Source organism: Pseudorasbora parva, chromosome 3 (assembly GCF_024679245.1).
Source record: "Pseudorasbora parva isolate DD20220531a chromosome 3, ASM2467924v1, whole genome shotgun sequence".
NCBI classification, from domain to species: domain Eukaryota; kingdom Metazoa; phylum Chordata; class Actinopteri; order Cypriniformes; family Gobionidae; genus Pseudorasbora; species Pseudorasbora parva.
Window position 1 is genome coordinate 58697218 of NC_090174.1, and position 15456 is coordinate 58712673.

A 15456-nucleotide genomic window follows, 5' to 3' on the forward strand; every position below is an offset into this window, starting at 1 on the left:
GTTACATTATCTGTTGAGTTGTCTTCTTTAGAAATCACCATTGACACAAGATAAGAATTTGACATAAAGAATGAAGAAAAACCAGCATGGACTGAATTCTGTTTCTAAAGAAATTTTAGAGTCATTTGGAAGCATCTGACAAATATACAATATTTATAAACCTTTTTTTTTCGTTAGGAGATATCCAATAAAAGAGTTAGTTTCGATCATTTCTCCACCCCTTCTCCTGGCAGACCCGAAGAATAAAACCGCAGCTCAGATTCAGTGATGATCATGACCGCCTGAGATTCAACATGGGTCGCGTGCTGCTCTTTTCTCTGTTTACTCTGTCGGGTGTTTTCGCCGGACAGTATTTTAATGAGGATGACCCCTGCTACAGACCCCAGCCGCGGACAACCCTACAAGAAGTGAAGTATGACAGATCATCACCTTTCTAAACTTTATACGGTTTAGGATGTGATTTATATTCCCGAGTAACCTACTGCAAGAAATCTGAAACTCTGTCTCAAAATCCAGTGCGCTGCCTACCTAGACAGCAGTTTTAGGGATCGAGTCAGGCGACTTGCTATGCTGCTTTTACGTGAAATATCACAAATAAAATTTGACAAATAATTTACGATAATTCCGATAGCTCGTAAAGGCAGCAATAATGTTACTGAGATGTCTTTTAAAAAAGATTAAAAAAAATAAATAAAAAAAATCGGTTCTGGGTCTGTAAGCAAAAAAATAAACGTTCAATATAATCTCATGCTGTGAAATATGCAAACATTTTTAATTATTTCCTGTGATTGTTTTTTCATGCTAATGTATTTCCTGTTGTGCTTAACACGGTTAATTTGGGTTAGTTCACCCCAAATGAAACTCCTGTCACCAATTTGCTCACCCGTGTGTTGTTCCAAATCTGTATGGGATTCTTTCTTCTGTTAAATATGTTGAAGAATATAGGTAACTGGAAACCAGTAGCCTATTTTTTTCTATGGAAGTCAATGGTTACGCTCAACTATATTGTCAGCAACATTCTTCAAAATATCATCTTTTGTGCTCAGGAAAAAAAAAAAAAAATTCAAACAGGTTTGTGAGATCTTGACGGTGAGCAAATCATGACAGAATAAAACCTTTTAATATTGTGCTCTGGCATCTGATAGATATTAGCCAAGCTGGGCGTTGGTACATTATGATATTATTATTTTTTTAATCCTGGCTCAAATGGGCTAGCTATGTTCAGAAAAACTACTACTTTTACTATTTTTGTCGTATAAAATGTGTATCTTATAAGAATTTTCTGCTTGGAACAGATTTGTTAATACACTGTAAAAAAAAAAGGTTGTTTTTTGTTGGTTTAACTTAAAAAAAGTAAGTAACCTGGTTGCCTTAAAATTGAGTTTATTGAAATTAAAAATTTGAGTTGATACAATGAAGGAAATTTGTTTAAAAAATAGAAACTCAAAATAGTATGGTATCTGAACCACATAAAAATTGATAAATCATGAAAATAGCACTATTTGGCATGTTTCACTGCTTCATCAGAAATAAAACACACACAATTACCCAATATGCTTACAAAATCTTTTAATAATATTTTAATTAAGGTTGTCGAATCTCAAAAAATTGTCATTGTATTAACTCAATTTTAATTTCAATGAACTCAAAATTTTAAGGCAACCAGGTAACTTTTATTCTAAATATTTTGTTACAGTGTAGGTGCAGTATTAACCACAGCGCTGTATCCCACAATGCAATGCACTCAAATTTACTTTTGATTTCCAGCGTAGTGCGTGAATCAGATTTCCCATTTTTTGATCAGCACTTTTTATGTCATGGCAATTCATCACATGAAATTATGATGAGAAAAACACAGCAAAGAGGTGAACAGGTAGCCATCATGAGAGGTTTAAGGTTCATTTCAGATTTTTGGTTGTGAACACAGAACAGATGGCCTGCATGAGGTTTTTTCCTGAATTTTCCTCCCTTGATACTATGTATGATGAATGTACTTTCGGTGGTTTTATGAAGAATATACTGTATGTAGGTGACTGAACAACTTTTTCTTGTATTCTTCAGGACTGGACCACGTCCTTATGAATATATGAATCTAAAAGATCCCCCCAAAGAATGGGACTGGAGAAACATAGACGGCATCAACTACGTCAGCACCACACGCAACCAACACATACCCCAGTACTGCGGCTCGTGCTGGGCACATGGAAGTACTAGTGCTTTGGCAGGTGAGAGAAAATGTTGTTAAAATGTTAAAGGTGGGGTAAGTGTTATTTCAAAACCGTTTTAGAAAAAGGACTCGGGCTGAGTGGAATAACAAACTTGTAGCCAATCAGCAGATAAGGGGCGTGCCTACTATTGATGGTGAGAAGAGAGGCTCAACGTCATTATTTAAAACACAAGACACACATAACGGACATTAGCTGAGAACTAATATATGCTGTTTTTTGCTTGAATATGCTTGTATGTCATGTTCACTTGTTTGTCCATTTGCGATCGCATTGTGGCTCACTTCAGCAATGATAAAGACCTGTTCATTTCCACACTGTATGGAGCATCTAACTATCTCCTCACTGTTTGTTTCAAGCGTCAGCTCACAAAGTACAAGTCACAATCCTACAAGTAAGATACTATGCTCCTAATATATGTTTGTTTCCTCTTTTCATAATCTATATAATCCTAATCCTGTCATAATTGTAATATGACGTTAGTTGGACTAGCTTGTGTACTATCGAGTTGTTCATGAGAACGGTTTGTGTTTTTGTGATCGCTAACTCTAATCTGGTCATAATTGTAATATGTCGTCAGTTGGACTGTCGAGGCTTGTGTACTATCGAGTTGTTCATGAGAACAGTTTGTGTTTTTGTGATCGCTATAACTCTAATCTGGTCATAATTGTAATATGTCGTCAGTTGGACTGTCGAGGCTTGTGTACTATCGAGTTGTTCATGAGAACAAGTTTGTGTTTTTGTGATGGAAGGGTTGACTTTTTCATTGAATTTTCGACCTGGATTAGTTACACACAGTTTCTGCCATAGTCATTGCCTTGGTTACATATGTGTGGGGTGGAGCTATCAAAATAGGGGCGGGACCCTTTTTGGGGGTAGGGGCGTGTTTGTTTTGGTGATTTAAAATATCAACAATGGTTACCAGATAGCACTTACCCAAGGGCTGGGCGATATTTTGCTATATCTCGATATACGATATATATCTCTATCTTTACAGGAAAAATAACCCCCTAAAAGCTACAGCAAAAACAATATGACAAATATCATAAAGTCATAATATTTTTATTGAAGTGCAAAGAGGTTGTCAGTTAATATTGGAACAATGTGCTTTTGACATTAAAAAAAACTCCCTGATTACATAATAATAATAATTTAACTGTAAAATGTAAGAAATAATACATATAGCCTTAATTCTTTTCATTCATTTCATGCCTTCAAAACAAGAATCAAAGACTCCCTTTTTTACAGTTAAAGTAAACAGTAAGCATTTTCCAGAAAGATGGGGGCATGACTGAGATATAAATAAACTGATTTTGTCATAACACCACTTCTTGTTAAATTTGTATCAAAATTCAAACAGTAGGCTAGATGTCGCGCTCTTTACTAAAGCGTGAGCGCCTCATAATGCGGATCATGTAGGCTGCTCGTGAGGCGAGCTTCCCTTATTTTCCAGTTACAGAACAAAATATGAACGTCAGAAGGTAGGCTATATGATACAGTACACCTTACAGAAGAGCACTGTACTGTGTCTCAGGACACCCGGGATGTCTCGTTTTTCCCTCTTGGTTAAAACATGCATAGACCTATTCATCATAATCCCGTGATAAAGCTGACAAAATAATAACAATTATGATATTGCAGTAATTTTTAAATGTTTTTCAAATAAGATGCGATAATTTTGACATTTTAACCGAAAACCATGCGATCAGTTAGACACAAATCATAAACTGACATGATTGCGACTGCGAGTGCGTCTCGCACCAATAGTGTCAATCACCTGACTGTGGGTGAAACTTGTGATTTGAACTATGATGAATATTAATATTTCTTTATGAATTTTAGCAAGCAGTTCTCTAATCGTGGTCTCTAAACTAAGTCTTAAACAACACACGCGCTTGTCAACATAATAACTAATCCTAACCTGGGGCCTGTACCATGATGGTAGCTTAACAAACTCAGGATTACAGGATTAGTTTTGATTTGACAAAACCAAACCAATCTATTCAGGCTTTGTTGCTACCATGATGTAGCCTGGATGCCAGCCGCTGGCTGCCCAGTACTTCCAGTACTGGGCACATGGAAGTACTAGTGCTTTGGCAGGTGAGAGAAAATGTTGTTAAAATGTTAAAGGTGGGGTAAGTGTTATTTCAAAACCGTTTTAGAAAAAGGACTCGGGCTGAGTGGAATAACAAACTTGTAGCCAATCAGCAGATAAGGGGCGTGCCTACTATTGATGGTGAGAAGAGAGGCTCAACGTCATTATTTAAAACACAAGACACACATAACGGACATTAGCTGAGAACTAATATATGCTGTTTTTTGCTTGAATATGCTTGTATGTCATGTTCACTTGTTTGTCCATTTGCGATCGCATTGTGGCTCACTTCAGCAATGATAAAGACCTGTTCATTTCCACACTGTATGGAGCATCTAACTATCTCCTCACTGTTTGTTTCAAGCGTCAGCTCACAAAGTACAAGTCACAATCCTACAAGTAAGATACTATGCTCCTAATATATGTTTGTTTCCTCTTTTCATAATCTATATAATCCTAATCCTGTCATAATTGTAATATGACGTTAGTTGGACTAGCTTGTGTACTATCGAGTTGTTCATGAGAACGGTTTGTGTTTTTGTGATCGCTAACTCTAATCTGGTCATAATTGTAATATGTCGTCAGTTGGACTGTCGAGGCTTGTGTACTATCGAGTTGTTCATGAGAACAGTTTGTGTTTTTGTGATCGCTATAACTCTAATCTGGTCATAATTGTAATATGTCGTCAGTTGGACTGTCGAGGCTTGTGTACTATCGAGTTGTTCATGAGAACAAGTTTGTGTTTTTGTGATGGAAGGGTTGACTTTTTCATTGAATTTTCGACCTGGATTAGTTACACACAGTTTCTGCCATAGTCATTGCCTTGGTTACATATGTGTGGGGTGGAGCTATCAAAATAGGGGCGGGACCCTTTTTGGGGGTAGGGGCGTGTTTGTTTTGGTGATTTAAAATATCAACAATGGTTACCAGATAGCACTTACCCAAGGGCTGGGCGATATTTTGCTATATCTCGATATACGATATATATCTCTATCTTTACAGGAAAAATAACCCCCTAAAAGCTACAGCAAAAACAATATGACAAATATCATAAAGTCATAATATTTTTATTGAAGTGCAAAGAGGTTGTCAGTTAATATTGGAACAATGTGCTTTTGACATTAAAAAAAACTCCCTGATTACATAATAATAATAATTTAACTGTAAAATGTAAGAAATAATACATATAGCCTTAATTCTTTTCATTCATTTCATGCCTTCAAAACAAGAATCAAAGACTCCCTTTTTTACAGTTAAAGTAAACAGTAAGCATTTTCCAGAAAGATGGGGGCATGACTGAGATATAAATAAACTGATTTTGTCATAACACCACTTCTTGTTAAATTTGTATCAAAATTCAAACAGTAGGCTAGATGTTGCGCTCTTTACTAAAGCGTGAGCGCCTCATAATGCGGATCATGTAGGCTGCTCGTGAGGCGAGCTTCCCTTATTTTCCAGTTACAGAACAAAATATGAACGTCAGAAGGTAGGCTATATGATACAGTACACCTTACAGAAGAGCACTGTACTGTGTCTCAGGACACCCGGGATGTCTCGTTTTTCCCTCTTGGTTAAAACATGCATAGACCTATTCATCATAATCCCGTGATAAAGCTGACAAAATAATAACAATTATGATATTGCAGTAATTTTTAAATGTTTTTCAAATAAGATGCGATAATTTTGACATTTTAACCGAAAACCATGCGATCAGTTAGACACAAATCATAAACTGACATGATTGCGACTGCGAGTGCGTCTCGCACCAATAGTGTCAATCACCTGACTGTGGGTGAAACTTGTGATTTGAACTATGATGAATATTAATATTTCTTTATGAATTTTAGCAAGCAGTTCTCTAATCGTGGTCTCTAAACTAAGTCTTAAACAACACACGCGCTTGTCAACATAATAACTAATCCTAACCTGGGGCCTGTACCATGATGGTAGCTTAACAAACTCAGGATTACAGGATTAGTTTTGATTTGACAAAACCAAACCAATCTATTCAGGCTTTGTTGCTACCATGATGTAGCCTGGATGCCAGCCGAACTTAGCCCCGCCCACAATATTTTTAGGTCGGGCAGTTCGGTCTGGCATCGCTCCATAGAGGAGTAATTATCCCCGAACAGAAACTGTTCGGACCAATGAAATCATCAGGGCGGGCTTTAGACGATGACGGACAGATGATTAACAGTAACGTAATCATCACGTCATCAAAGGGGCTTGGATTATATTTAATTGAATCCTAAACGGAGAGCTTGTTTGTATCGGCACTCACCTTCACAATTTCTCTCAAAGATGATGATCATGTTGGGTAAGTACTCTGTTTATCATTAAATTATTTTATTTTTTTACAACACCGGCAAAGATCGTTTTTTTCAGCGTGCGTGCAGACAGGGTTGCCAAGGGTAGCCCTAAACAATAGCTTCTCGGAGGGTTCTCCGGGGGAAAAATGGTGTTTGGGGGGTAAAATGTGTTATTTTTGCAAGGATGCCTGCTAAAATTCGCACTCATGGGTCTATATATCACATAATAGTCGCTTCAACACTTGGACATAGAAAACCAACCGAGAAAAAAGCGCGGACTTGGCCACACAGTGCAGTTGAGCTCTGTCTGTTGACATTTGACAAACGCCTCGCTTCGTTGCTCTGATTGGTTGTAGGTCTATCCAATTGATGTCTTTCCTGGTTCGGTTGAAACACACCCCATAATCACAGCCCAATGGAGCAGTTTCAGAATTGAGCATGATGCTGATCATCAGCTTTCTCTGTCAACTCAGGCTTTGATCCTGAGTTCAGACGTTTAGCTGTGACATCAGTAGTGAACAGCCAATCACAAGCTGTGGATCAGTATAACTGAGATTCACTTCTCACAAGAGAAGCAGTGAGAATAATTTCTCTCTTCTGCAGAGCATTACATGATTGAAAGATATTAATCATCATATTCCCCATAATAACCCATCAGAATATGTTCAATAAAAGCTGCCACCTTTTTTGTTCTTTCTACGCCAAGGCTTGCGTTCTTGTTCTTGCATAAAATCCTCTCAGGAACGCATTTGCTCATAGCTATTCAATGTCATTCCACTTATAAAGGCAACCTTTTTTCTCATTAGTAGCTAAAACCCTGTTTAAAATAGGGCTACTCCTTAATGTGTTATTAATTAATACTGTTGGTGTTGTGTCGGGTTGCGTCAGATCAATGAACAAGTCATAATTTCGAAGTCATTGATTTATTTCTCTATGTCAGATCGTATCAACATCAAGCGGAAAGCAGCATGGCCTCCTGCATATCTCTCTGTCCAGAACGTGATTGACTGTGGCAGTGCGGGTTCCTGCCATGGTGGAGATCATTCTAAAGTGTGGAAATATGCGAACACTAACGGCATTCCTGATGAAACCTGCAACAACTACCAGGCCAAGGATCAGGGTAAAAAATGTTGTCTGGTTTAAGCATCTTGCTTGATTGGATATGCAATCAATATGATTGGCCTGCAGTAATAATTTAATGTGCTATTCTGTTTTTTCTTCCAGAATGTAAACCCTTTAATCAGTGTGGAACCTGCACAACCTTTGGCGTGTGCAACAATATCACGAACTACACCCTCTGGAAAGTTGGAGACTATGGCAGAGTCAATGGGCTGGACCAGATGAAAGCTGAGATCTATTCTGGAGGACCCATCAGGTATACAGACTGGATTTGTATTATTAGGTCTTATATTTGAACCAACGTTTGGAGATTTTACACTTTGTCTTTGTAGTTGTGGTATTAGGGCAACAGAGAAGCTTGATGCGTACACTGGTGGCTTGTATTGGGAATACGTACAAGATCCCGAAATAAATCACATCGTCTCTGTAGCTGGTTGGGGCGTTGATGAGAGTGGAGTGGAGTACTGGATTGTTCGTAACTCTTGGGGAGAGCCATGGGTACGCAAATCCTGAAAAGATATGCTGGTGAATCGCTATACACAAATCAAGATGTTGAATCTATGTCCTGCTCTTGTTATTTAGGGAGAGAAAGGCTGGCTCAGAATAGTCACCAGTGCATTCGAGGGCGGTAGTGGGAGTCACTACAATCTCGCCATTGAAGAGGACTGCATGTACGGAGACCCCATCATACCCAAGAATTACCTGTAGATGTTGTTCATAGAGAAAGTGCAGTCTTCAAACTTGACAAATTCTAGAAGGCATTTATATCCAGGGCAAGAATGATTTTCTAATGCTGCCCAAGATCAGATGCAGAGGATTGGTTTTTAATGGTTTTTAATAGAGATCTCTGGAATGATTTTTGTTCTTTTTTTAAAAATGCATCACTTAATGAACACAAAGGGAAAAACAATCAATTGTTTTTATACTGGTGTATTTCACATTTTAGGATGTTTTAAATGGCCAATGATCCTCTAATGATTTGTGTGCCGATACATGCCTATAGGTTTTGGGGTTTTCTTTGGTGTAGTAGAGTTTGATTTTATTCATTTCCTTTTTTGGGGGGATTTTGCTTCATGGATAGGTTTAATCACTGCACTGTTTTCAATCACACTCAATAAAAGTCTTATCAGGTTTTACTCCTTGTTATTTGAATTATTTTATTGTTGCTTTAAATTAACTGAGTGGTACATCAGGTCAAATTACTAACATCTAAACTGTGTCTATATTCATTGCTACAGCAGTCAAGTACCACAACTTTTTAATAATCCTTTTTAATTTTAACAAATGGTTTGGACCTTTGATTCAAGATTGGGTAACGCTTTATAATAATGTTCAGTTGTAAGTCATTTATAAGTTGCCCAAGGGGGGGTGTAGAGCTGAAGTGGTTTTTAAGATCAAGTTGTGTTTTTTAAGTGGTTTAATTAGGCCTATAGCCAACTTAAAAGTTTACGGTAGGCTACATATCCTAATGTCAAGGATGAATTAATGATATTAAGCAGAGGATTTATGACCTCTGGTCTGGATAGGGGTGTAACAGATCTCCGTAGATTGTACAGGTTTGGAATGACGAGTTTGAGATGAACAAGATTTAATTTCATAATATATAGTGTAAAATACAGTCTGTGTATTGAGAAATGTTTATTTAGTAAGTGAATTTGGTGTTGTTCACATAAACACACTGACACAGGCACTGAGGGTTTGAATATTGAGTTTAATATTGAGGAATGAAACAGTTTATAGTATATTCCTCTATACAATATGGAAGCTCATTGTGTGTGTCATTGTGTGTGTAAAAGCTCATTTATTACATCACACACACTATTTTCTGTATGAGGTTAGATATGTTCAGACAACGATAGGATCACTGAGTTTCTGGTAGTGGGCCTCATTCACAGTCAGTTTTCCTCCATTGCAGGGAGGAGCTGCTAATATCATCGCATGGACACACGTATCCAAACCGACGACCACCTGAGAGAGAGAGAGAGAGAGAGAGAGAGAAATGCACTTTGATTTATAAGTGATCTCTCATAAACCCTGTTCTCATTGACACTGACCTAAAGGCAATAATTTTCCATGACAGCAAACACATCTCGATTTCTTCTACAGTGACCATTGCCGACTAGATTTGAGTGTGCAGAAACGCTTCGTTCGTTATCTTACGTTTTATCCAACGCTATCTCATCGATCCAGAGATACTTTCTACAGTGACTTGATGCATTTTACCTTTCAGAGAGGATGGATATATTACTGGACACACTTTACAGGACACATTTTAGAAACATACAAATTGTGCCTGGAAGAGTTTCAGTTATGAATTCACAAACTCAAAACCCATAAAAATTAAAAACACTAATTTATTTCATTTCATTTCATTTCATTTATTTATTTATAAAGCACAAATAAACACAACAAAAGTTGACCACTGTGCTGTACAAAGAACAGTAATAAAAATAAGAATAATAAATAATAATATAAACACAACAATAAAAGAGAAATTTAAAAAAATAAAATAATAATAATTTAAAAAAAATAATAATAATAATAACAATACATCACTAAATTTAAGCTTAAAAGGAAACCATGAGTTATAATGAATGGAATGCTTGATTTAAAAAGTAAGACTGTAACTTCGATTTAAATTCATATATCGACGATGCAGACCTCACAGATAATGGAAGACTGTTCCATAACCTAGGACCAGCCACTGAAAACGCACGGTCACCTCGCAACTTCAATCTTGTTCTAGGATATGCCAATGTAATACTGTCTGAGGATCGCAAACATCTAACTGACTTATTTACAATCAAAATATCTGACAGATATGCAGGTGCCAAACCATTTAACGACTTATAAACAAACAACAAAATTTTAAATTCAACTCTATAATGCACTGGCAACCAATTAAGAGACGCTAATACTGGAGTAATGTGTTCGCGTTTACGAACCTTAGTTAAAAACCTAGCCGCGGCATTTTGGACCATCTGAAGCCTTGCAATCGAAGATTGAGGTAATCCGATATACAAAGAGTTACAATAGTCCAAGCGAGATAAAACAAAGGCATGTATAACTCTTTCGAGGTCTTTTAAAGATAAAAAAGATCTGACTTTAGACAGTAGTTTAAGATGGAAAAAACATGATTTTACAACCGAATTTATATGTTTGTCAAATTTAAGGGACAGATCAAGAACAACTCCCAAATTTTTAACCGTTGGTTTGATATAAGAGTTTAGTTTACCACAGTTAAGATTTAGATTTCCTTTTTTAACTGAAGGCCCAAAGACAATTGCTTCAGTCTTGCACTCATTTAGATGCAAAAAATTCAAAGACATCCAAGATTGTACATCCGCTAAGCATGCAAGCAATGTTTCTAAGCCATGCTTGTCATTATGTTTTAGGGGTAAATAGATTTGGGTGTCGTCTGCATACAAATGAAAAGACACTCCATGCTTCCTAAAAATTGAACCTAGTGGAAGCATGTAAAGGGAAAATAAAAAGGGAGCCAAAATAGACCCTTGAGGAACACCACAGGTAAGAGATGCTACAGATGAAGTAGCATGACCAATACCTACTGAAAAGGTTCGATTACTAAGATAAGATCTGAACCAGCTCAGGGAAGTTCCTTGGATTCCCACACACTTTTCAAGGCGTGATAAAAGAATGCTATGGTCCACTGTATCGAAAGCTGCACTCAAATCTAAGAGTACTAAAATTACTGAGTTCCCAGAATCAACTAGTAATAAAATATCATTCAGTACTCTTAGAAGTGCAGACTCAGTACTATGATTTTTCATAAAACCAGACTGGAATTTTTCTAGAATACTGTTAGTGGCCAAAAAACTATTTAATTGCAAAAACACAGCTTTCTCTAAAATCTTTGCAATAAACGGTAAGTTAGAAATTGGCCTAAAATGTGATAGGACAGTTGTGTCCAGGTTTGGCTTTTTCAACAGAGGTTTAACCAAAGCATGTTTACAAAAAGCAGGAACAGACCCAGAAAGAAGGCTCTTATTTATAATTTCTAGAATCCAGACCCCAACACTATCAAATACCTGTTTAAAAAATTGGGTAGGAACAATATCGAGAGCAGAGGTAGAAGGCTTCAGCTTAACAACTGAATCCATTAAACCCAGCATAGTAATCGGCTCAAATGAATTTATAAACTTAGTGGGAATCAAAACTTCTGCAGGGTCATCAGTACAGGGAGTAATGCACTGTCTAATTGAATCTATTTTATCCACAAAAAATCTCAAAAAGTCTTCACACAAAGAAGAAGACTCCACTAAATAATTATTACTTGTTGGATTAAAAACAGAATTCAATACTTTAAATAAAGCCCTGGAATTATTTGTGTTATTTGAAATTATCTCCGAAAAATATGTAGATTTGGCAACTTTCACCGCTTTTTGATATATAATTAATGACTCCCGTAGGATTTCATAGGATATTTGGAGTTTATCCTTTTTCCACCTGCGTTCTGCTCTTCTGCAGGCTTGTCTTAAACTACGAGTTTCACTGTTTAGCCATGGTTCAACTTTGTTTTTATGTTTTTTTAGTTTCAAAGGGGCAACACTATCTAACACACTGGTGCATACAGAATTAAACATGTTAAGAAGCTCATCCACATTTAACACAGTAGTAAGATAATCAAAAGAAAGCAGATGACAAGCCTCATTGAATGCTGCGGAAAAATTTACAACAGTGGTTGGGCCAAATAAGCCAACACGTAACCATTTCGCAGGTCTAGTGATTTCAGTAGTATGACAGGAAATATCAGCAGAAAACATTATAGGCATATGATCCGAAAAACTTAAATCACCAATAAGAATGTCTGAAATAGAAAGGCCATGTGTAAGTATCAAGTCTAAAATATGACCTTGTGCGTGTGTTGGTTCTTTCACCCATTGAGAGAAATCACAAGCATCAATAAGACTAATAAACTCTTTCGCTAATACTGTGGAGTCACAACAAACATGAATATTAAAATCACCAACGATTAGAATTTTCTCAAATTTAGGGGTAATGCCACCTAGGAATTCTGAGAACTCATTAATAAAGTTTTTGTTTGATTTTGGTGGACGATAAACCACTGCTACCACCAATGAGTTCTTGGAGTCCACTGAAAATAGTTGAACTTCAAAGCTTGTGAAAGTGTCCGTTTTTATTATTCGGCAACAAAAACTGTCTCTAAAAACAGATGCCAGGCCACCTCCCCGGCCAGACAAACGGGGAGAATTAAAAAAATTATAATTAAGAGGAGTAAGATCAGAGAAAGGACTATTATCTCCGACAGATAGCCAGGTCTCAGTCACAAATCAAAAATCTAAGTTGCCAGAGTTTATAAAGTCGTTGAGAATAAACGTCTTGTTTCCAAGCGACCTCGAATTTACTACAGCCATTTTGATTGAAGATGAGTCACCGACCTGTTGTGAGGCGATATGTGACGCCCGACACAGCGGACGAAGATGATGATAGTCCACCCCACCCCGCCGAAAACGAGGTGAGCGTCTGCGAAGAGGCTGCCGTAACGTATCCGCTGACAGAGGCACAATCCATTGATAAGGAATTTCGAGAGAACGCCGTGAGATGTAAAAGCCGCGATCCAGCTCTGGCCACGCAACATCCAGACAAGGATGACGTGTCATTTGAGAAGCCATGCAGGATCTCAGTCTAACAGCGATGCCCCCCCGCTTTCCTCTCCTCCTGCGCCGTTTCCTCCCGGAAAAAGCACACGGTACCCGGCGCAACCACCAAGGTATATCAGTCAGCAGAGGTGGAGGGGGTAAACTGGAACTCGGGCCAGTCATATCCTTGTTGGCGTGAGACGCAACAATAGATCTAATATTGAGCAGCATTTGGCGATCGTACTTTAACGATGTAGCCACATTTTGACTTATTATAGCCAACGAATTTGAACACTCAAACAGACCAAGAAACAAGTGGAAACAACAGAGGATCAGACGGCATGCCATTACTATCGGCGCCATCTTTCAATTCTGAGAAATTAACTGGATGACAGGTCAATTTACCTTGACCGCGTAGTTTGTTCCGGCCACAATCTGACTCTTAAAGCTGAAAGGAATATAGCCTTCAAAAGTGGTATTCAACATCTTCTCAATCTGTGGCTTCACCTGAATAAACAAATGCACATTTTATATTCAATATGATTAAAAAATAGAATTCATATCATTATGTCAAAAAGATAGTAGTAGGCCTAGTCTCCAGACAGGTTGCAGAAAATATCAGAAATCCGAGTATCCGAAAACTAATGTAAAAGGTGAAGTGAAGAGTTTAAAAAAAAGTTATTTTAAAAATGACAAATTATATTACAGCACAAAAATAGATCATTGTACGGGACTGTGTTTGAACACAAACTGCATTTACTACATGAGTGATTCTGTCTCCTACCTTCATGCAGATCTCCGCCACCTCTGAATCGACAAGCTGCTCATCGCTCCATCCTCCATGTTCCATTTCTGACATTGCTGCAGTGCTGATGATCAAAGTCTGGATGAAATAAACTGTATTTTCAGGCAGTCTGTCTCTCAGATTGATTCTGATCCTCTATTTATGCTGCCAGAATCACATGACGTGAGTCCTCACTGTTATTCCAGGTGATGTCATCAAAGGGGCACTATATGGATGAAGGAATGAATGAATGAATGGGCGGAGTTTCACTTTGGGGTTGCGTAATATTCAGTTACAGGGAAAACCTGTTCCAGTGGGGGTATTCATGAGAAGTCATGAGTATTATGGGCATGTCCTTGAAGTTAAATATTAGTGTACGCTCCTCAAATCGCAACTTGTTTAATGGATTATTTCCTAAATGTAATGAAGTTTCAAGTTTCCTTCCACCCTTTTTGCACTGTTTTGTTCTTGGCAGGCATAAAAAAAACATTTTTAAAATTTCCTGTTTTTCTCCCACCGATTCTATATATATTATTATTAATGTGTGTGTGTGTGTGTGTGTGTGTGTGTGTGTGTGTGTGTAGGCGTGTAGGCGTGTAGGCGTGTAGGCCTATATCGCAAATTTATCGTATAGGGCAGGCTATCTTTAGAATTCCAAATATTTGTTAAATCTAGAGGGCCATTGAAATTCTCCAGTTTATTGCTTAGGCTACTTTCTTCACGAATGATACTAATATTTCATAATTTTTAAGGAAATTTCTGACAGGATTGCATGTAACTCTTTTATGTGATGAACCCCATGGGTGTGGACATGGTTCGGTCATATGCAATCTTTAACTTATTTACCAGCCAAGCCAGTCGCCACGAACGCATATTCAGACCACTCAAACCAAACAAAGTTCTAAGTTCAAAAACATTGTTGAATTTTTCTCTTTCTCAACTGTAACCTAAACTTTTTATTTGTGTAGGCCTTTAACTTGATCTATAAGGTGCTTCAGCACCCCCAAGAAAGACCAAAGCAACCCGATAGCACCCCAAAAATAATTTTATTATTTTCAGGCTATTATATTCAGGCAGTATTCTATGGAAGCCGTGAACCGAATGAAGAATAATTATTTAGAGAGATTAAGTCATTATTTCAACATAATATCTTGTTCGACATAAGTCGTTATTTCAACATAATATCTCGTTCGACATAATTACGTTCGTTATTGCGACATAACTCGTTATTTAGACATAAGGGGAGGCGTTCTTGTTTTATATGGGAGGAAAATGCTTAACATGTAGGCCTAGCCTAATTAAA

At 37.4% G+C, this 15456-nt stretch overlaps 2 protein-coding genes across 3 annotated transcripts; one reads left to right on the forward strand and one right to left on the reverse strand.

The window, feature by feature from the left end:
* Positions 1–293: 293 nt before the first annotated feature.
* On the forward strand, positions 294–8456 carry LOC137071548 (cathepsin Z-like). Of its 2 annotated transcripts, XM_067439664.1 has the most exons (7): positions 294–412; positions 1888–1896; positions 2062–2225; positions 7570–7749; positions 7854–8004; positions 8081–8246; positions 8331–8456. In XM_067439664.1, the coding sequence occupies exons 1-7, from the start codon at positions 294–296 to the stop codon at positions 8454–8456; spliced, it is 915 nt and encodes a 304-aa protein (XP_067295765.1). The 2 variants fall into 2 exon arrangements, with proteins under 2 accessions (XP_067295765.1, XP_067295764.1); XM_067439663.1 differs by lacking the exon at positions 1888–1896.
* A 1099-nt stretch (positions 8457–9555) lies between these two features.
* On the reverse strand, positions 9556–14228 carry LOC137071549 (leukocyte cysteine proteinase inhibitor 1-like). The gene is made up of 3 exons (XM_067439665.1): positions 14154–14228; positions 13775–13876; positions 9556–9716 (listed from the first exon to the last, which is right to left on the reverse strand). The coding sequence occupies exons 1-3, from the start codon at positions 14226–14228 to the stop codon at positions 9594–9596; spliced, it is 300 nt and encodes a 99-aa protein (XP_067295766.1). The 3' UTR covers positions 9556–9593.
* Positions 14229–15456: the final 1228 nt, after the last annotated feature.

Excerpts from the sequence above, each read along its gene's own strand:
- LOC137071548 (XM_067439664.1), top strand. The coding sequence starts at position 294 with ATGGGTCGCGTGCTGCTCTTTTCTCTGTTTACTCTGTCGGGTGTTTTC. Across the intron at positions 7,750-7,853 it reads CTACCAGGCCAAGGATCAGG|AATGTAAACCCTTTAATCAG; the intron begins GTAAAAAATGTT and ends TTTTTCTTCCAG. Across the intron at positions 8,005-8,080 it reads TATTCTGGAGGACCCATCAG|TTGTGGTATTAGGGCAACAG; the intron begins GTATACAGACTG and ends TTGTCTTTGTAG.
- LOC137071549 (XM_067439665.1), bottom strand. The coding sequence starts at position 14,228 with ATGTCAGAAATGGAACATGGAGGATGGAGCGATGAGCAGCTTGTCGAT. Across the intron at positions 13,877-14,153 it reads TGGCGGAGATCTGCATGAAG|GTGAAGCCACAGATTGAGAA; the intron begins GTAGGAGACAGA and ends TTGTTTATTCAG. Across the intron at positions 9,717-13,774 it reads GAACAAACTACGCGGTCAAG|GTGGTCGTCGGTTTGGATAC; the intron begins GTAAATTGACCT and ends TCTCTCTCTCAG.